At 33.7% G+C, this 22,183-nt stretch overlaps 1 protein-coding gene across 1 annotated transcript; it reads right to left on the bottom strand.

Moving 5' to 3' along the window:
- Nucleotides 1-501: 501 nt before the first annotated feature.
- Nucleotides 502-21,430, bottom strand: LOC133203398 (heat shock 70 kDa protein 12A-like). Its single transcript, XM_061339189.1, has 5 exons — nt 21,264-21,430; nt 19,690-19,902; nt 15,858-15,981; nt 14,006-14,230; nt 502-650 (listed from the first exon to the last, which is right to left on the bottom strand). Exons 1-5 carry the CDS (start codon nt 21,420-21,422, stop codon nt 502-504), a joined length of 870 nt encoding a protein of 289 aa, XP_061195173.1. The 5' UTR covers nt 21,423-21,430.
- Between the last annotated feature and the right edge of the window lie 753 nt (nt 21,431-22,183).

The following is a 22,183-nucleotide window of genomic DNA, read 5'->3' as shown; positions in this document are numbered from 1 at the left end:
CCTCAAATTTGTAGGGAAGTTGAATTTCTCAGGAAATATTTTGTACCCAAGTAATACTATGACTTTTCCCAAGCACATTTCGGATGCACAAGGATACGATGAGTTTATTTATATAACAAAATGATAATAATTATTGTGTTAATCAGCTGCGCCGAAGCGATTTATATGCAACACTTCAAAAAATTATAAATGACCGTCACGTGATCAACAAAGTCATGTGATATCATAACAAATATGCTAATATATAGCCGAGAAAACCCTTGATATAAATTGGAAGTACTAAAGTTCAATACTTATAAATTAAAACCAAAACCGACCTCGCAATGACATATTATGTTTTGAGCGCATTTTATAGCTTCGGGAAGCCTTAACATAGCTGCGAAAGAAACTCGTTTCCCTTGTTGAACTTCTTAGCTGCGTACAGTATTGTGGAGCGCCACCTGACCATGAAACTACTGCGTCTCACCAGCTTGAATAGCTGTGCGCTGCTGCCGGGTGGCCTCAGGAATGTTCGTCTAGGTTGCTTGTAGCTGGTACTGTTGGTGCTTTCTCATGATATCTGTGACTAGGGTTACTCGCCATCGTCGCCTTGGTCTCATCTTTCCTAGCGTCAACTGTTTTTCCAACGTTACTTGTCTTTTCCTGTTGCCCTTGAAGATAGAACATTCAAATTTGACTTAACGATTTGCACAATGTAATATATTTCACTTATTATATCCGAAATAAAAAAAAATGCAAATAACATTCTTTTTGTACAAAAATCTACTGATTTTATCAAACTGGAACGAAAATATTGAATTACAGTTTAACTTTATTATCCTGAACATCAATTTCCCGAATATCAGGGATATATCCGAGCTACTACCGTAAATATGCAAATTTTTACTGTAGATAAATTTTTAGCAAATTTGTGAGTGCATTGCATCCACAAAAATATTTTTTTTTTAAATAAACCAACAACAGCTAGAAAATATGAACAAAACTTTTGCTGACAGCTGGTGTTTATTTTTAACCCGGTGAACAGGTGTTCGTAAGCAGTGGTCATTTTAAGAAAACTGTTTATGTTACGAGCTAATTACCTGCGATAATCCGTGCGTGGAGAGTGCCTTCACTACTTCAATATCGCCCTTTTGTTTGACAGGCTGTATGTCTCTTTTAAATTACTTCTCCAAGAAACAAAGGCCAGTTGTTTTATGTAACAATGAATCCCTAGCACGACAGATTGTTTTATACCTGGTAGAGAATGTTTTTATCTGGAGGTTATAATTAGTTAAAGCTGACATCGTTTTATATACCTTATGTACATGCGTGATTTTATAAAATGTTATGAAAGCTTTCAAAGGTTTATTTGTTTCATCTCTTCTAATATTTTTATCTGATTATTAAACATAACATCGTTTAGTATTGTATGAAGATGTAATTTATTGTATGTACAAGGGTTGTCCGGGTAAATCGTGGACAAGTTGTCTAGAGTGAAAAATAATCATCACTGAGTTCCAAAATTCTCACCTCTTTAGTACATTTTCCATCAATAGACATAGCAAATTTCAAATAAATTTATGCTCAAATAAACAAAATATGAGATTTTTTGTTATGTAAGGTATCGCCTTAAGGCGCAGGGATGATAACGTCAAAGTGTCTAAAGCAGTGTCACGTTTCCTCTTTGGTATAAAAAAGTTAGATAAGTCCCATTTGAATTCGGGAATTTCATTGATGTACATACTTGTGTTTTCCTATATTCCTCCATAAACAGTCGAGGAACCAATCTCGCACAAACACGGGAGGGATCTTCTGAAGATTTATTAGTAAGTTATGGACAGTACTCTCACAATCAGCCATCTAAATAGGCAATCTAATACATGAACATCTATCGACAGACAACAGTGTCATCATCTTTCGCTTTTGTTAGTAGCTGATTGTACTTATGTTTTGTTCTACTCGGGGACTCTCGATCAAAAATCTTCCGCTTAGAAAACTCCATTTCACTTGTATATTGAAGATCTAGTGATATTTATAAATATATTTTCTTCTGTAGTGACTTAAAGTCTCTTAAAGCGTCATTAGTGCATCTAAATCAAACTGAACTGCTCTCCGGTGCGCCTTAATGTCATCAAACGTTGCCTTTTTTCGTGTGTTATGTTTACAACTTTCTCATTTCAATTACTCGGGAAACTGCCAAAAATTAAGTTAATGCCTTGAAATTTTCCAAAAGACGACATAATAGATAGTGGATTAAAAATAGGATAATTTTAACCACAACATTCGCTATTTTTATACTTTCATTTCGAAATAATTCTCGTGTATTCTCTAATGAAACCCTGACATTTTAATCTTGCGCTGTAGGACCGTACCCTGTGCACATTCAACAATAATAAAATCTTTATTTTTGTTTATTTTAATAGAAAAAAATTAAAATGAACTTAAATTTGTTAAATTACGGAAGCCCGTTGAGGCCAGTTCAGAGAAAGAAATATTTTTTATTGCGTTTAAACGCAAAACATTGCGTTTAATCGCAATAATCATTGCATTTCAATGCAAAACACTTGCAATCTTTTTGCGTTTAAACGCAATAATATTTTTGCGTTTAAATGCAATAATTTTTGCGTTAAACGCAATAATTTTTGCGTTTTACCGCAATACCTTTTGCGTTTCAACGCAATACTTTTGCGATTAAACGCAATAGTTTTTGCAATTAAACGCAATAATCTTTGCATTTAAACGCAATAATTTTTGCGTTTAAACGCAATAATCTTTGCATTTAAACGCAATAATCTTTGTGATTAAAGGCAATCATTTGTATCAAATCTTGCAGAATACAACGGACCCACGTAAACTTATATATTTTATTTCTTTCTCTTTTTTTACTTATAAGGAATTTGTGTAATGTCTAGCTTTATAGAATCAGATTCAGATTCCTATAGAATCAGATTCCTCCGAGCAACCGCTCTCTGAAAGGATAAATCACTGATGTGAATTTAATAGAGTAGAAGAAAAGTCGGGTTGTAAAAACAAAGACAACCTAAGAACGAAACACGTGTTTTTATCGCTATATTCTTAATGAAGATTTGGTCAGTTGCTTACAATCACAAATCACTTCTCGTTTTTGTTGTTTGTTTTTTTTCCTACTTTGAAACAATTTCTGCAAACAATTAGAATGGATCTTCTAAATAAAAGACTAAAGAAGGAATAATGGTTAAAAAAACTATCCCCCACGTTGCGGTCACAAAGTTTAACTCATGTATAAATGGATTCAGGAAAGGACTAATGAAATGTTGGAATTATGTACAACATGATTGTCTGACGTCATAGCGTCAGACAGTACTAGATTTAGCCAAGGCTTGTTGGTCAAGTCGTTCAATAGAATTCTTTTGATAACTTGATCTTGGAAACTTCTTACTATCTTATAACTATCAATTGGAAAGCATGAGGAGTAAAGGTGTCATAACAGTATTTCACTTGAGGTTCACGTCAAATCATGGCTGACGCAAAATAATTCCTGAATTTTCCCTTCCGATTCGGGCATTTTAACACGAGACTGGAGCTGAATTTTTTTATGAGATGAAAAACAATATGTAAACTTCCTGTATTGACTAGATTCATTATAATTTAGGGCGTGCTGATTTTTCTATATACTGTATTTGAGTGGGGAGTGATTAGGTCCTGGACTTGATTTTCAAGCACCTGCTCGACTTCGACCGAAACAAACTTGCGTGCCTTGCCGGATGGCTATGTATTTTTTGGTACTAAAATCTTTACAAGTATTAGCTTTCTTAAAAAGCTGTCTGACGTGAGCAAAATTTATTATTATACGAAGAATTAGGAAAATTTGAACCCAACGTAATTAACATAATTCTGAGTCCAGAAATAAATTATTTTGCTAAGAAACAAGAAAAGTTCAATCCAGTGGCATCAACATGAAGTAAAACTCGGTTATGAATTTATTCTATATATACTGTATTATTTGTACTTTTCTTTTTTTCATGGCTGTAGGAGCCGGGGAGAAAAGGAGGACTCGGAAATCCCCCCTCTCCCGTTATTTTTGTTGATATATAATAATATGCTGTAAAAACGCCTTTGCTACTTATGCTTGTTTCCCATAAGTCATGTAAATAATAACGTATGAAATTCGTGATAAATTTCTTGCTTGATAAGGAATTTTTTCCTTGATAGTGCCCCCCCCCCCCCCGAATTTTATTTTGGTTGCATATGCACTCCCTCCACGTGAAATTTCTTTCGACTGACCTTTTCCTAGATACATAAATATAACCGGTGCTTTTCAAGAGAAAGTTATAACACATATTAGAAATCTAAACATCAGTTGGGGAACAGTGGGAAAAAATATATTTTTTTAATCATAAACTTGTAATAAATTAGCAAACGTCTGCAAAGTTAGAAATATGTGTAATTCTAAAGGTAGAAAGACTGTGCGCATTGAAAATGAACATCTATTAGTTAATCTGATAAGGATTTTCGGCAAGTACTTGTTGTCCTGACCAGCTTCACTTCTGCTGTTTTGCTGGACGGTACATGAATGATTGTGATGCATAAGAGAATGGGTAAATGTTATGTAATGTGAAATGTATATTAATGTGATAATAATTAGCTCCAATGCTTTGGTTTGTTTGGATATTATCATGTTTCCATTAATCCCTATGTTCTCAAACTGATAGTTCAGATAGAATGAAGTTTCGAAGATCGAGTTATCACAATAATTCTTTTGAACGACTTGACCAACAAGCCTTGGCTAAATCTAGTACTGTCTGACGCCATGACGTCAGACAATAAAGAATTGTTTTACAAGATCTGAAAAGGAAACTTCTCAAAAGTTTGTTTTCAATTAATACCACCTACTCAAAGTTGCGCATTTTTGGTAAGAATATATAGCAAAATTTAATACTGTTGTGCAACCTGTAAAGAAAACATGCGAGGATTGAAGGAAAAATGCTAAACACCCAAACAAGCCAGAGCATTGGAGCTGATGTCTTTATTATCACATTATAGATAACAGGTCACATAACATTCGGCCATTCTCGAATGCATCATTTATGTCCACCAAACAGAAGGAATGAAGCTTGTCAGGTCAACATTGTCCATTATCCTTATCAGATTAACTAATGGATGTTTATTTTCAATGCATACTAAGGCTCTCTACTTTTAGAATTTTTATAAATCTGATGCATCAAAATTGGTATACCGTAATGATTTACACATATTCATAACTTGCAGACATTTGATTTATTCATAGTTTAAAAAAAATAAAAATGAAGGATACTCCGATGTTGAATGTTCTTTTGCTTAAATGCAAAATTAATTCTTCCTGTATGTAAATAAGAACTAGCCCAGCTGATGCATTAGAAATAAACACATGTAAGACAGGCTTGGGTGAAATGAATCCATGGTTTTATTTAGTTGAACACACAGGTAGATTATGAAACATTACATAATAATGTGTGTAAGCGAATTGAAAAATGAGGAATAAAACCATGCTCCTATATAAAAGATGTTAGCTCATTTGTAACATGTTTATTTTTTAAAAACATTTCTTAATTATCAAAATTGTTCACGAATTGATGTTTAGATTTTTATGTGTTGTAAGTTTTTTTTTTCTTTCAAGCGCACGGGTTATATCTTTGTATCCAATGAACAGGTCCATTGGAAGAAATTTTAGAAAATTTCAGTTTAGGGTGGACACTATCAAGAAAAAATTCCTTATAGATCATAAAAAAGTTATCAGAAGTTAATCATGTTAATATTTACATGATTTAGGGGACACAAGCATAATATAGCTATGTATAAATCGGCAAAGTTATTGTGGGGCACGCCCCCTCCCCCCGTTCTTTCGTCCATGAAAAAAAAAGGAATTACAAGTAATATAGTGTATATAGAATAAATTCATGTCCAAGTTTTATTTTATATTGATGCCACTGAATTGAACATTGAACTTTTCTTGTTTCTTAGCAAAAAAAAAAAAAAAAAATCACTCCATGACTCAGAGTCATGTTGATTACATAGGATTTAACTTTTCTTGATTCTTCACGGAAAAATATATTTGCTCAAGTCAGACAAGCTTTTTAGGAAAGCTAATACTTGTGAAGTATTTAGACTTAAATGTATATTCACAACCTTTCCTACGGTTGCATACATTAAACACAAGAACATAGGTGATGGAATCATTTGAGATTAAAATCAAATGAAAACAGATTGACCGATGTGTACTACGAAATTGACAAGTTTTTATTAATACCACTGAAACGTTCTTAATTAATTGTGATCAATTGTGATCAAAGGCGTCATTAAGAGTGTTGGGTTCTAATACTTTTAAGACATTCTGGTTGTTAGGATGCCATTGTTTTACTACAATTTTCACAAGCTGGAAACTTTTGCAAGAAGACACAGAACCAAACGGTTCTTTGAACTGTCGAATCCTAGTAATCATAAGCTTTGGCTTATTGATGTCTAATTTTGAAACTACAGTATCATTAATAATGATAGATGTTTAAATGCAAAACCAATCCTTAAAAGGAAGAATTATTGCATTTAAACGCAAAGATTATTGCGTTTTAACGCAAAATTATTGCGTTAAAATGCAATATTATTGCGTTTAATCGCAAAATTTTTGCGTATAATTGCAATATTATTGTGTTTAAGCGCAAAAATTATTGCGTTTAAACGCAAAAAGTATTGCGTTTAATCGCAAATTTATTGCATTTAAACGCAAAAGATTTAATAAACATATGTTGAAAATTTCACCTCAATGCGCCCATTATTTTTCGATTAGTACGCTTTGTTCACGATTTTAACGGACAACCCTCGTACATGCGTAAATTATAAACTGTTTTGAAAAATTTAAGCGCTTTTTAGCTCACCTGAGCCGAAGGCTCAAGTGAGCTTTTCTGATCACATTTTTCCGTCGTCCGTCCATCCGTCTGTCCGTCTGTCTGTCCGTCTGTCTGTCTGTCCGTCCGTCCGTAAACTTTTCACATTTTTGACTTCTTCTCAAGAACCATTGGGCCAATTTTGACCAAACTTGGTACAAAGCATCCTTGGGTGAAGGGCAATTTAAATTGTTAAAATGAAGGGCCAAGTCCCCTCACAAGGGGAGATAATCAAGAGAAGACAAAAATAGGGTGGGGTTATTAAAAAATCTTCTTCTCAAGAACCACTGGTCCAAAAAAGCTGAAACTTATGTGGAAGCATCTTGGGATAGTGTAGATTCTAAATTGTCAAAATCATGACCCCCGGGGATAGGGCGGGGCCACAATAGGGAATCCAAGTTTTACATTGTAATATATAGGAAAAATCTTTAAAAATCTTCTTCTCAAGAACCACTGGGCCAGAAAAGCCGAAACTTATATAGAAGCATCCTGGGGTAGTGTAGATTCTAAATTGTTAAAATCATGACCCCCGGGGGTAGGGCGGGGGCACAATAGGGAATCCAAAGTTTACATTGTAATATATAGGAAAAATCTTTAAAAATCTTCTCAAGAACCACTGGGCCAGAAAAGCTGAAAATTATGTGGAAGCATCCTGGGGAAGTGTAGATTCTAAATTGTTAAAATCATGACCCCCGGGGGTGGGGCAGGGCCACAATAGGGAATCCAATTTTTACATTGATATATATAGGAAAAATCTTTAAAAATCTTCTTCTCAAGAACCACTGGGCCAGAAAAGCTGAAAATTATGTGGAAGCATCCTCAGGTAGTGTAGATTCTAAATTGTTAAAATCATGACCCCCGGGGGTAGGGCGGGGCCACAATAGGGAATCCAAGTTTTACATTGATATATATAGGAAAAATCTTTAAAAATCTTCTTCTCAAGAACCACTGGGCCAGAAAAGCTGAAAATTATGTGGAAGCATCCTGGGGTAGTGTAGATTCTAAATTGTTAAAATCATGACCCCCGGGGATAGGGCGGGGCCACAATAGGGAATCCAAGTTTTACATTGTAATATATAGGAAAATTCTTTAAAAATCTTCTTCTCAAGAACCACTGGGCCAGGAAAGCTGAAACTTATGTGGAAGCATCTTGGGGTAGTGTAGATTCTAAATGTTAAAATCATGACCCCCGGGGATAGGGCGGGGCCACAATAGGGAATCCAAGTTTAACATTGAAATATATAGGAAAAATCTTTAAAAATCTTCTTCTCAGGAACTACTGGGCCAGAAAAGCTGAACCTTATGTGGAAGCATCCTTGGGTAGTGTAGATTCTAATTGTTCAAATCAGGACCCCCTGGGGTAGGGCGGGGCCACAATAGGTATTTCAAGGGGAAATTTGGTAAAGAACAGCATGGCCAAAGTTACTCAGGTGAGCGATGTGGCCCATGGGTCTCTTGTTAATTTTAGCGCCAATGACAATAAGCAATACATTGAAACGTAAAAATTGATCAACACTGCAGCTTTTTGACCAGACTCGCAAAAATAAATCGACGTAAACATTTTCAGATCTACGGTTGTTCTGTCTGTTTTCTTTTTACCCTCGTTATTTCGAATCTTCGTATAATTCGAAGTCTAATATTGGTCTAGCCAGGTTCCAGGTTCATGGTGCTTGTCTGTATTTTCGCATGCTCTCAGTTTGCTTGATAGAATGTTTTCCTGAAAATTATTTTTCCTTCGGGTTCAATATTAACATACATGTTGTTTCTTTAAACAAAACGCGCAATGTTTATCTAATTTTTTTTTTTTTTTAATTATAATAAATAACTCGTCAAACAAACTCTCAATGAATTAAACTCAATAGTTTGTGGAAGATTGTGAAATCTAGATTCGTGCTCGTTACTTATGGCATTTTAGGAAAGAGGGTTCATTATGTGTTTGAATACGAGCATTATCCAAACTGAGAATGTTTTAAACATACACATGAAATAAAAATCCAGGCATTCAAAAATCAAAGCTGTTCCTAGTTGAGGCTAGCTGCCACACGAATTCTTGGTGTTCCATCCGGTTTCGTTTGAAGTATAATTTAATTTCGATGGAGAAAATGCCTAGGATTAATTCTTTTTATGGTTTTGTTAATGTTCTTCTCCCCCATAGACAGTGGCAATTTGATCAGCAGTGAGTATTGTCTGATGTGTGAAAATGTTAACCAAAATCTTAGAGCCTTCCTATAACCATATATGTACAAGCAAGTCCTACCTATAACATAACATGGGAATATATGGTTTTAAAACAATTTTAGACCCATATTTTTGATTAAATCGTAATGCATAACCTAGATGAAACGGAGAAAAAAGGAATGATGAATGGCATAATCCGTTAATGAGAAAATGCATTCTGCTAGACTATTTATTTCCTACTCTGGTCTACATCTTCACATAAAACATTGTTGGGGTCAAGTCTTTTTTTTGCACTCCAAACGTTAATCTGTAACAGTCTGATTATAAAAAAAAATAACCAGTCCAATTATGTATTATCGAACTGTACAAATAAAAAACAACAATACAGTAAATAAAAACAAAGTAAACCAAGGGTCATTTTTTCCAAAAAATAAACAAATTAAACATATATAAAGTCAGGACTAGCATATGCAAGTAATATAAGGTGTAGAGAAGCAACAAATCCATGCAAGAAAATTAATTTTTCACATACCTCTCCCCTCTTAGCACAAAAATAGCCCAAAACATGTATATGCAATCAGTATTTTTCGGCAAGGCGCAGTATGTTAAATAATCTGTTTTACAAACTTTACAAATCAGTTGATCTGTTTTTCCTCCACTGAGTGACAAGTAATATTTAGACTCAATCATTAAATCAGCAGTTTGAACCCGGATTTTCACTTTCAGCGGGGAAAATATTTTCCAATTTCGTATAGATCTGCATCGTATATGAGTTCAATCTATCTGAAAGAAGCATTAGGCAAAAAGTCATTAAGCTAAAAGAAAAAAAAAATTCAGCGAGCAAATGAAAAGGCAAAAAACGCTTACCTTTTCATTTTAATCACATTTTTTAAAATAGCAAAATCAAATTCGTCACTTCTCACATATAAAATCCGAGTATCCATGCATCATCACGCATCACTATAAAAATCATTGATGTGGCGATTATTATTATTATTTTTTTTTTTTTTTTGGGGGGGGGGGGGGGAGTTGACTTACAAATTTGGATAGAGATTACACCGTTTCAGCGTCATGTCAGAAATTGGAATTCACTTTATATTCAGAAACGTCACTATTAAGGATGTTTGGGTTTTCCGAATCTGAAATCTTATCTGAATTGGAAGGATTTTAATATGGAGAACTGCTGAGAAAATCTAAAGTTATACAGTGACTATACAGTGACTATTTAAAAGAAAATATATCATTTTCGAAGGTTAAATACATTATAATGCAAAAGAGCTAAATCCACGAGAGCTTGTCCCCTACCGGCAAGTTTACATGCAATCTGGTTCCCGTTAAAAATTGAAAATGCCATAAATCCGTCAAAATCAATGAAGCGGAATGAAATGCAAACTTGATCTGTAGCTCATCAAGATACACTTATGTACCAAAAATCATCTCAATATCTGCAAGCGTTTAGAAAAAAAGTGCGGAAAACCAAGTTGGACAGATGGACAGCTAGACAGACGGACAGCTAGACAAACGGACGGACAGACTCAGAGGAAATCTATAGTCCCCTCCGGTTTCACCGGTAGGGGACTAATAAAAACGCGTTATAAATAAATACTTTCGTAATTTTGCTGCAGTTGGTAAATTATTGACTAGGATTATTATCTCTCCATTAATGATTTGTCGTCTTTAACATAACAATAAAATGCTGAAGTGCTTGCAATAACTGTATATTGTCCCTATTTAAATTTTTCAGCATCGTTCTACCTAGGTACATACTTATAATAACATTTATTTTCCAGACTTATTTAACAAATATCATAACAGCTAGTTAAGAAATATTTTTGATATTTTTTCCAATAAAATAATGATACTTTAAACATGATATGTTATTTATTAAATTTAAAAAAAACTGAAAATCCTTACTTACATAAAGATAAGTCCTTTCACTTCGGAGTTCCGAATGACAGTGAAGACTGAACGATAAGTAAACGCTGAACGCAAGGTGACCTCAAAGTGAACGAATTATGAGCGAAAGGTGAACACTTTGTGAACGGTGAACGCTAGCGCACGGTGAACACTGAACACAAAACTGTGAACGGAGAGCGAACGTTGAACACACGGTGAACGAATGGTGATCGAACGGAAAAATGGGAAAGAAGAACGTTTCAGGGACTGTACGTAGAGCATGCTTTTGCGTATCGAATCAACTGAGAGATATATATCCCGCGTGCAGGTGATGAAGGTATATTGCTGCATAAGTAAGGGAAGTTGACGATTGAAAAGTCATCACGTTTATCATAAAGCTCGGTTGTTGAATTACCATTAAGGTTTTTTTCTAGTAAGATATCCAAATATGAAACAGACATGTCAGACACTGTGGTGTCTTTTATTTCAAGCTCACTGGGATATATGGCATCGACATCAGAATGGAAATAACCATTGTTAATTGACAATACGTCGTCGATATATCTAAATGTCGAGTTGAAGGCCACAGCAAGCGTTCTCTCCTTTTCCTTCCTAAGATTTTGAACAAATTCTGCTTCACATGAATACAAAAATAGGTCTGCTAATAACGGAGCGCAATAAGTACCCATGGGAATTCCAATAGATTGTTGGAAGACCTGGTCTCCAAAAACCACATAGATATTGTCAGTCAGAAGCTTAATCATCTTTTTAAAATCGATTTCAGACTACTTGTGTCTACAATCAGAATGTTTTTAACAAAATAATTTTGCAAATGACCAATGACAAGGTAAGTAAATTTACGAGTTCCACTTTTATTGAAAAAGCAGCTGTCAATGATATCAGAAAGCCTGGACTTTGAGGAAAACATTTACTCTGGCCTTCAACTCGACGTTAAGATAAATCGACAATGTTTTGTCGATTCACAACAGTTATCTCAATTAATACGTTGACTCCATATATCCCAGTAAACCTGAAATAAAAGACCCCACGGAGTCTTCCAGATCTTTTTCATATTTTGATGTTTTGCTGACTATAGAAGATAAATACCAACTTATAACTAAACTGTTTGACAAAAAACTTGAGCTTTCCCATCATCACCTTTCTTTATTTATATAGTTACATGTACGAGTATATCCCGCTATCACCAGCGCATTGTATTTATGTCTCCCAACTTATTTCATACTCAGGTGAATTCTCTGAGTATGACAAACTTTCAAACCGAGGCAGGCTAATCATGAATTAGTTGATGTTTCAGAGATTTCAACAACCTCGTTAAGAGTCATCATTTTTAAATTCTTTTGTCGTTATAATCACCTTGTTATTAAATATAAGCTAGCATTAGGTCGTATTCTGGCTGACCTGTTTCATACCAATTGACAGCCCTTTATTTTCACTAAATTTGACAACGGAAGTTTTCGTTTTCTTGATTAAACTATAGGGCTCACGACGTATGTGCCCGGTCCACAGGGGATGCTTAAGCTTACTTCTCCTAGGCACCTGATTTCATCTCTGGTATTTCTGGCGGTCCATGTTCATGCCCTACTCACAGATTTGTATTGTTTGTAGACTTTTTCCAGATCGATCGCTATTCGTTATCGTTACCTTTTTTCATTGTCATTGTTGTCTTTGTTATCATCTTCATCACCTTTATCAACTTGTGTCACGACCAGGAGCATATCTTTAAAAAAGGTAATTAAAGAAAAAATATACATAAATTATATATATTTTAAATTAAATTAACTTATCAATGTAATTTTTCCCATTTATTAATAATTACAGCCGTCATCATATATGTATATACGAACAAGAAATTTATATCCAAAACTGATTCCAGAAAGATATTTTTTTTGTTTTACATGTATATATCATACAACTTAATTAAAATACCTGTTCAATGTATGTTATGAATAATAAATTGTAAAATTGTATTTAGTTGCATGTATCAAGGACCCTGCGAGGATTAACTATTATATATATTGTTATAGAGGGCGCTAAGTCTTTGCTTCATCCCAAGTAGTTGCCCAATATATCACCAGTAATTTTATAGGTTTGCAAAATGAATGTTATTTAAAAAAAAGTATAGACATCTTTAGCACACAATCAGAACTCTTTTGCAATGAACAGTAAAAATCATATCATATGCATCAGAATCAGAAACTAGAAATTGACGACGCAGGCGTGTAATGAAGAAAAGAGCACCCTCAGCAGCTGAAACCTTTTTTTCCAAAAGCCTAAGATTTAAAGAAAAACGCAATTCGCGGACTCCGTAGAGTATCATGTGTCAGGACTAAATTCAGCTGTGTGTATGATTTGGTTTCGAAAGTAGCAACATATATTAAATAAAGTAATGTGACTCTTGCATGATAAAGCTGTATGTATCATAAAATAAATCTGGTTCTATCTAACATGTATATGTTTGAGTTAAGAAGCTTTATATTTGAGACTAGGTGTTTGAACCAGACAATGATTCGAGCACATATTAGCATACTTAACGCATTAATTTTCTCCGTCTTTTTGTATTGGTTTTACAGTGTATCATTTATTCTTTTATTTAAATATGTTTACAAAGAAAGTTTCATTAAAAGCACATTTAGAACAAGAACACATGCTGAAATAGATGTACTAAATGTGTCCTCCATGTAAAACTGCTCCTTGGGCAATAAACATTTCTGGGTCTTTTATCTTATGTATTCTAAAAATTGAATTACTCTGGAACTCTTCCTTGACGCATTGAAAAATGATATCAGAAGTTAAAAGCCACCCAAATAGGTATACTTCTGCATCAGATCTGATTTTCGGAAGGTTGTTTAGAGTTGCTCTAATGCACAATTTAATCTGTAATATGCATTGGTCAAAGAAAGTTTTGAATTTCTCATGTGATATTTCAAGTGTTCCTGCCTTGAGATATAATCCACGTTTGTCAACGATAATGGGCAACTCTTCATTTTTTGTAACTTTGTAAACATTTAAAGTTTTTGAAACGTCAAAATGTATACTTGAGGGGGGAACTAGTTTCAGGTCATGACTTTTCCTCATAAAACTGCCAAACAGTTTGAAGTAGTCTGCTCTTTCTTTAAGCTTATAGGACTCAAGAACTTGTCTACTGAACATCTCATCCAAACAATTTTCAAAAGCTTTCAGAATAGTTATTCCTCCAGAATCTGCTATAGTCTCCACAAATGTTTCCTTCTCCGTACCTGCATAGATTTTCGTTGATCCACCTAGAAAATTTTCAAAATTAAACCATTACATAATAATTCCAGTTATGTATTTAATTTCTAATTTTCCATAACTATATATTTTTTTTCATAACAATTGGTTTAAATGATTAAGCTCACGATATACATGTCTTAGAAATTGGAGATGTCTTAGATATTAACAAATATATATATTTTTTTTATTTTTATACTTAATTTATTCTTTTTCATGTAAAGTTCAAATCTATGCCTATTTTCAAACAATTAAATTTGTGGATTCTTTAAAACTCTATTTTTATTCAATAATTTTTAATTTAATTTTTTTGGGATTTTCACCGTTTCGGCTTGAGCATCACTGAAGTGACATAATTTGTCAAAACGCGCATCTGATGCATCAAAATTGATACCGTATATGATTTTATTATTATTATAATATGACCCATGGGTCGAGGTCTCTGCAGGTGGACTATTAGTCCCCGAGGGTCTCTACAGTCCAGTTACCTAGTACTTCGGTACTAGCTTGAAAATACAGGATAATTATATATTTCATTGCTTTGGTAAAATTTAGATTTATTTCAAAATTAAAGGATTATCTCCCTCACGCATAGCTCTGATCCTTCGACGTATTTGGCTCCAGTCTTTTGCACCTTTTTTTCAGCTCTTCCAAGTCTTTTTTATTTAATTTTTTTGGATTTTCAACGTTTCGGCTTGAGCATCACTAAGGAGACGTAATTTGTCGAAATGCGCATCTGGTGCATCAAAATTGGTACCGTATGTGATTTACATGCAATAAACGTATATCCTTCCATTTGCTTGCCAACGAATTCAGTAAAATTCAGTTAAAACATTTTTGCTTGTACATGTAGTGACTTCGCAGGTGAGTTAAGGCTAGGTTAGGCATTTCTATGCAAATAAACTAATTAAAATGCCTAAGGACTATATCTATCACACAGAGAAAGTTAAAACTCATTGTCTGATACATACTTGGTACCCACGATATGAGATAGCCAGTACGCATTATGACGTCATATTATGACGTCATTGTTCTTTACTACACAAGATTATAATGGACATCAACAAAAATGCTCCGGCGCAAGGGCATGCTCTATTTTATTTAACTGATACAAAGTAAATTTAGAAGCAAAATATTCCAACGTTTGCTGATATTGCTGCACAAATATCAACAGCTCAGTTGTATAATTTCTATTTGTAAAGTTTTAAGTTGAATCAGGGTAAAAATGTACAGTCTGGTACAAGTTTCCTCAAATTCCGATCAAATGAGAAAATGCCTAGGATTTGTGCAGCAATTTTATTAATCTACAGAATATTCTTCTTCGCATTATACAATTTTTATTTAAAAATAAATAGGGTAATCCCTTGCGCCGAAGCTGTTTTGTTGATGTGTTATATTACCACCAGTAGGTAAGATCAATGACGTCATAATATGACGTCATAATGTGTACTGGCTATAACATATCGTGGGTACTAAGTATGCATAAGAAAATAAATCAAAACATTCTTTGAATAATAAATTTACCTCAAACACGTTTTTATTAGCTCATTTGCATAGAAACGCCTATACCTAGCCTTAACTCACATGCGTTGATGCCAAATAGTAATAAAACTGTAAATTGCTACAGCATTTACTTACCTCCCAAATCGACAAATAGGCACTTTGATTTTTCAATTTGATCACTATACTGGCACATCTGTTGCCATTTGACTGCTGAAACGTGTTCCTTTTCTAAATATAGTCTACTCTGTGGTATTCCAGCCTTTCAAAATAAATTCAATTGAATCTTTGTAAGATGGGAATTTATAACATGAGGCCTTTGGACAACAGTACTCATCGGAGTCAAAATGGCCCTTCCGTTCTTTATTAGCAGATTTTTATCTCCTATACATTCACATGTAAAACTTTGATCGAATGTTCTATCCAATCCTACCCCCCCCCCCCCCTCTCCCCCAAGGTGTCTTGCTTTGAGCAAATTTGAATCTAAACCATCTGATGATGCTTCCATATTTATCTGACTTTCCATGACTTTGCTATTCTTGAGAAGATTCTTTTTTTTAATTATGTAGGTATCCCTCCCTTGGGGTCGGGACTTGAAAAAAAACTTGAAATTTACACTACCTGAGAATGCGTCCATATCAGTAAGTCTAGTGATGGATTTGTAATTGTTGAGAAATATTTCTAAATTTTTTATATATATATATTTCTTCATAAATGTTAAACTCAAATCTCCATATTCAAATCAACATAGCCTTGTGGTCATGTTTTGAACAAACTCGAATCCTACACTTTTGTGAGAATGTTTCTATATAAATATAACTAAACACGGTTTTTTATTTTCTTGAGAGGAAGATTTTTAAAAAGCTTTCTATATATTCCAATGTAATACTTTGATGTCCTGTTGTAGTTCAACCCTTCTACTGGATGAATTGAGTTGAAGAACTTTGAATCTACAATGCTTTGGTACATGTATGCTTCCATCTAAATATGACTAATCATTATTTTCTTGTTCTTGAGACGCAGCAATATAAAGGCGTACTATGAAGAAATCAAAGGAATATGAATTTGCATAAATACATACCTTTTTAGACTGAATTTATTTTTGAGTAGCTACTATATTATCACATGACTTTAATATTAATTAAAATAACATTGTATACTCCGCACTGTATTGAATATGGTTTGGTAACGTTATTTGACAGTCACGTGATAAATGTATGTAATGTGTACTGCATGTATGTCATAAACAAATTTCAGTATCGAAAGGGAATACCCTAGTTCGAATTAAAGACTTAAGCAATAAATTGTTTCTACATATCTTGTAGTTTATGGAAAGTGCATCTGCTTTAAATAGAATTCGCATTTTATTAGTTTAACCTTCAAGTTATTTAGCTCTAGTCGAAATATGTGTGACCTTTTCCAAGTATTTAAGGTATTTATTAAGTTATGCTCTCGTTCTTTAGGAAAGTAGCAGCACTTTCCAAGCTAAGGAATGTTCCCGTTATGTATATTTAAAAAAATAGTCAAGATCTAAAAAGGGTATGCCTTTCAAGAACGCGATTTAACGAGGTACCTCGGCGTGAAACATGCAAATCCTGTACAAAAAACACGGTAGAATTGATTCAATATATTCTCTCGATAATTTTTATATGATGGCACTAAACAAAGGTTTCAGATTTGTATTAATGGTCTACCTAACATTTGCTAATAATATTCTCTTTAATAATAATACGCCATAGTCGACAAGTGCAATGCGATCATTGACTTGTTTATATCTTGCTGTTAGGATTTAACTTGAGATAAAAATGAATGCAGTGGTAAGTTTTTTGATGTATTTCATTACTCATATGCAGTTAAAATCGCAAATTATTTCGTTTTCTAGATCTGTTATTGTTAGGAATTGCTATTTTTGTGTGATGTCACAATAAGCATTTTCCGTATAATTTAGACCCAGCCACTTTCATGCAGCCTTAACAGAGCTATGGATAAAGATTTTAAAAGACTCTTAACATATTCCTGTGTAAAAAAAGAAATCCTACCTCGTGGATTATGATTTGAAAGCATATACCTAAGGATGCTTCCATAGCAATATGACTAGTTATGACGGTTGCTCTTGAGGAGATGCCTCACATGAGAATACATCACTCAGTCGACTGAATGGAAACTGAATGCCCACTGATGGTCATTGAAAGGTCACTGAAAAGATCCTTACCCATGGCTTTTCCATGATCTTTCAGGTACCACTTGGACGACTGAACGGCAGATACATTTCAGTGGCCTTTCTGTTATCGTTCGGTTGTTTATTTGTATTGAATTATCAGCTTATTTTTTAACGAAGAGATTTTATTTCAGGATTTTCTATTATATTTGTATTAAATTGTTCTGATAAAAAGTGAATCTAAGGGGAAAATTGCATGCGGAAACCGGGTTCGAACCATGGTCCTCTTGCTTGATAGTCTGTAGGCTTTTTTTTCTCTTTTATCAAATCTGTAGGCTTATCCATGAAGCCAAGGCGTCGTGTTGAATATTAACCAGATTAAAACCAATAAATTTGTAGAAATCGAATCGGGACACCTTGTTCACCTGTTGTATCGATGAGCTTGGCGATGTATTTATGTCTAGTATACATTTTGTATACTATATGTTAATTGCGCGAATTTTGGGGGCAGTCTAATTAGTTACACATCTCCTATCAGGATGATGTCATTTATCGGCGATGGTCTCCTGTTCTTTTTTTAAAGAAATGAAAAATATTCACCTCGGAGAACGGTGTGATTCTTCATCGGAATTCTTCATCGGAAAAAAATATGTTAAATAATTTCAGAACGATATCTTATAAAAGCTAAAATATCATGTGATTTTAACAATTAAGAAGCAAAATGTACAATTTTAAGTTTCTTCCACAAGAGGCATAAATAATCATTCACTGGAGGATATTTCCACGAAACCTAACCGCATTAGACATAAAGATTGGTAAATGTTTTTTGACCTATTTTGGTTGTAAATGATGTGACTAATAAATTTCTAAAATATTAAGAATTTGTAAACTTTCTATGATGTTCAAAATTCAACCTTTCTGCAACCATCCTTATTAATGTATACGTTTCTTTTTCACTTAAAATCCCATTATTGTGAAAGTTTGAATGAAAAATTAAAATCTGTGCGGTTAAACTTATTCATTTTACTCATATAAACATAACTTAGGTTGTTATTTTCACGATTTTTGATAAAAGTTTGTTTGTATCATCTGTCCTTAAGATGTGAAAAAAATTATTAAATTGTTGAAGAATTATTTCTATTAAAGTAATGAAAAGCTCATGAAAAAATCGTTTAATTACGACTGAAAGGTTCCTGAAAGCCGACTGAAAGATGACAGAAGGGGAGCGGAAAGGTCTCCGAAAGATAACTGAAATATGCCCGCTGAATGGTGCCTGAAAGGTACCTGAATTGTAGCTGAAAGGTAACTGAAAGGTCACTGAACTGTATCTTCCATCTAGTGACTGAATGGCCACTGAAAGGTCACTAAAAGCCACTTTTAATTTTTAACTTAAAGGTCTTGTTTCCTCCTGTGTTTTTCAATGATTTTTTTTTTCTTTATATTCTTATGTAAAACTTTGATCCCACATTTTGGTCCTACCCTACCCCGGCGGTAATGATTTTAACATATATGTATCTGAACTACCTGGGAATGCTTCCATTTCCAATGCTTAATCTGACTAGTTGTTGCTTTCTTATTTTTCAGAAGATTTTTCAAGATTTTTTTTCCTTCACATTCCTATGTACAACTTTACCCTCTTTTCTTCCTTCAGTCTAGCCCTGCGAGTTATGTTTTAATCAAACTTCAACTATACACTATTGTAGGATGCTTTCATTTCATATGATGTAACTTAGCTTTGGTTATTCAATAATATTTTTTTAATTCTTTTTTTTTACAAAATGAAAAAAAAAAAAACAATTCAATAATGCTTACACGGAGAGCTGCTTCTTTTAAAAATTCCTTGGCGACCGGTTCCCATGTTTCTGGAAAAGTCAAAACCCAACGAAAACTTGTCACTCCAGGAAAAGATTCTTCAGCCATTTCTTCTACCTTACTCTTCATAAATCCGATGGTTTCAGCATACACATCCAACAAAAATACATATCCACGACCTCTTTGATCTGCTGCCCGCCACAAGTATATATCCTAGAAATAAACTTCAGATAAGTCTTGATTTATGCAATGAAAATAATAAGTATCAATTTATGGGACATTGCACATTGATTGAATGTTATTATACTTAAATTATGTATTTAACATCATCAAATGATCCCACTCGTCACAATGGTACCAGGATATGCACAAATTTAAACAAACAGGATGGTACTTGACCTAGGGATACTTTCAAGTAGTATGACTTAGCATACTGGAATCATTTTGATTCGTTGGATTCAATGTTCATGGGGAAGCAAAATTTTACTTGTTCGTAGAGACAATATCTCCTGGATTACTCTTTTTTTGTGGTAGATTCAATGATATAATATATTTATAAAATAAAGTTCGAGGTGATGTAAATTTGTGTGTATATAGGGGTGTCCCACAAAATCTACGAACATTGATGGTTCCACAGAGGTTCAGTTGCTCGGGAGACGAAGGTGTCGATTGATTGATTGATTGTATGCTGTTTTACGTCCCATTCGAGAATTTTTCACTCATATAGAGACGTCACCATATACCGGTGAAGGGCTTCAAATTTTGACCTTTACTCGGCACATACGGCCATTGAGCAGAGAGGGATCTTTATCGTGCCAACGCCAGCTGTGACACGGGGCCTCGGTTTTTAAGGTCTCACCCGAAGGACCCGCAACTTTCACTTCAAAGTGCCGAGCGCATGGCGAAGGAACAGTTGCTACCAATTTTTTATCGACTTAGGTCAGTCGCGGCCGAGATTCGAACTCACGACCTCCCGATCACGGAGCGAGCGCTCTACCGACTGAGCTACCGTGAACGGTCACGAAGGTGTCGAAGAAATCAATTAAATCTGATGATAAACTTTTACCGCATATTGTGCCCAAACCTCTCTCTCTCTCTCTCTCTCTCTCTCTCTCTCTCTATATATATATATATATATATATATATAAATGTCTACAAATTTATTACAAGACATTTCATGATGCTGACTTCATTGCCGATCATTTCTTTAAAAAGGAAAACTTGTTTGCACACTACGCAGGGCTTAATTTACCAGATCAATAGAGAGAGAGGGCCATTTATGGGTCTGACCGGTCGATAGGTTTTTTTTAATCTCCTAGGCATTTGGTTGCACTCTGTGAAAGCCCATGTTTAACCGTGTTTTACAAAAGTATTTTCTCTGCATTTATGAGACTGATCCTTGTTCATTTATCTTCATCTTTTCATGAGACGAGTGTGTTGAAATGAGCCTATTTTTTAAGGATTTTTTTTTTTTGAAAATTCAAAGAACTTTGCAAATCGGCAGAAAAAGACGCAAACAAAAATATATTTTTATGTAGATATGATCATAAAAACGGAACTTGAATAAAATTCACCTGACGTGTTGCAAGATTCATTTTCATGTTGAAATTTCTGATGAAACACAATGTTTCTGGTTTATTTGATTTTATATATAATTCAACTGCTTTTTTTCCAAATGCCATGAATTTCCTCTCCTCACTAAATAGTATAACAGATTCTTCGATATTTGTCATTACTTCTGAATGATTTGATTCGATTTCCATTTAAAGCAGGCAAATCCTGATTTAGTGTGCGTTGTTCCAATATCAATTGAAGCTGCAATATACTCTTTATCGACATTCTTAAAACAATAAGAAACAAAAATGTAAACTCATAAATGTTGATGTTCATACTTTTTGTAAAAAAATAAATGTTAATTTTATTCTTGAAAGAATTAATATGAGATGTAGCTAAACTTAATAAACATAATATACACAATACTCACAGGAAATCCTTCAGTAATTAAATTTTGAGAAAAAAAAATTAAATATAGAGAAACAAGAAATACGATATACAATATATATATATATATATATATATATATATATATATATATATATATATATATATATATATATATATATATATATATATATATATATATATATATATATATATACGTGTGTGTGTGTGAGGGTGTGAGGGTATGTGTGTGTGTTCCCTTTTGTTGATGCCATTGATGCCAAATTGTACATGATTATCTAATTTTTCTTCCAAAGATTTTCTCTATAAGTTAAATTCTTATTAACCATTTGCATCAACAAAAGAAAACACTATTTATCCTTTTATTGTGCATTTGTATGTTAGTTTGTATAAGTTAAAACACACTTTAGAATGAAACTAAAAATACATTATTGATTTTTGAAGTTTTGTTGTGTTACTCATTTCGAATATCATCATGTTTTTAACCACAGAGCTCATCCACTAGCATTGGTAATCAAAAGAGACCGAGTTT

The sequence above is a fragment of the Saccostrea echinata genome, unplaced genomic scaffold, assembly GCF_033153115.1.
Source record: "Saccostrea echinata isolate AGI-Se365-2 ecotype Australia unplaced genomic scaffold, CSIRO_AGI_Sech_v1 ptg000050l, whole genome shotgun sequence".
Lineage (NCBI taxonomy): Eukaryota > Metazoa > Mollusca > Bivalvia > Ostreida > Ostreidae > Saccostrea > Saccostrea echinata.
The sequence above is the reverse complement of the archived record's forward strand: the minus strand, read 5'-3'. Positions and strand labels throughout refer to the sequence as shown.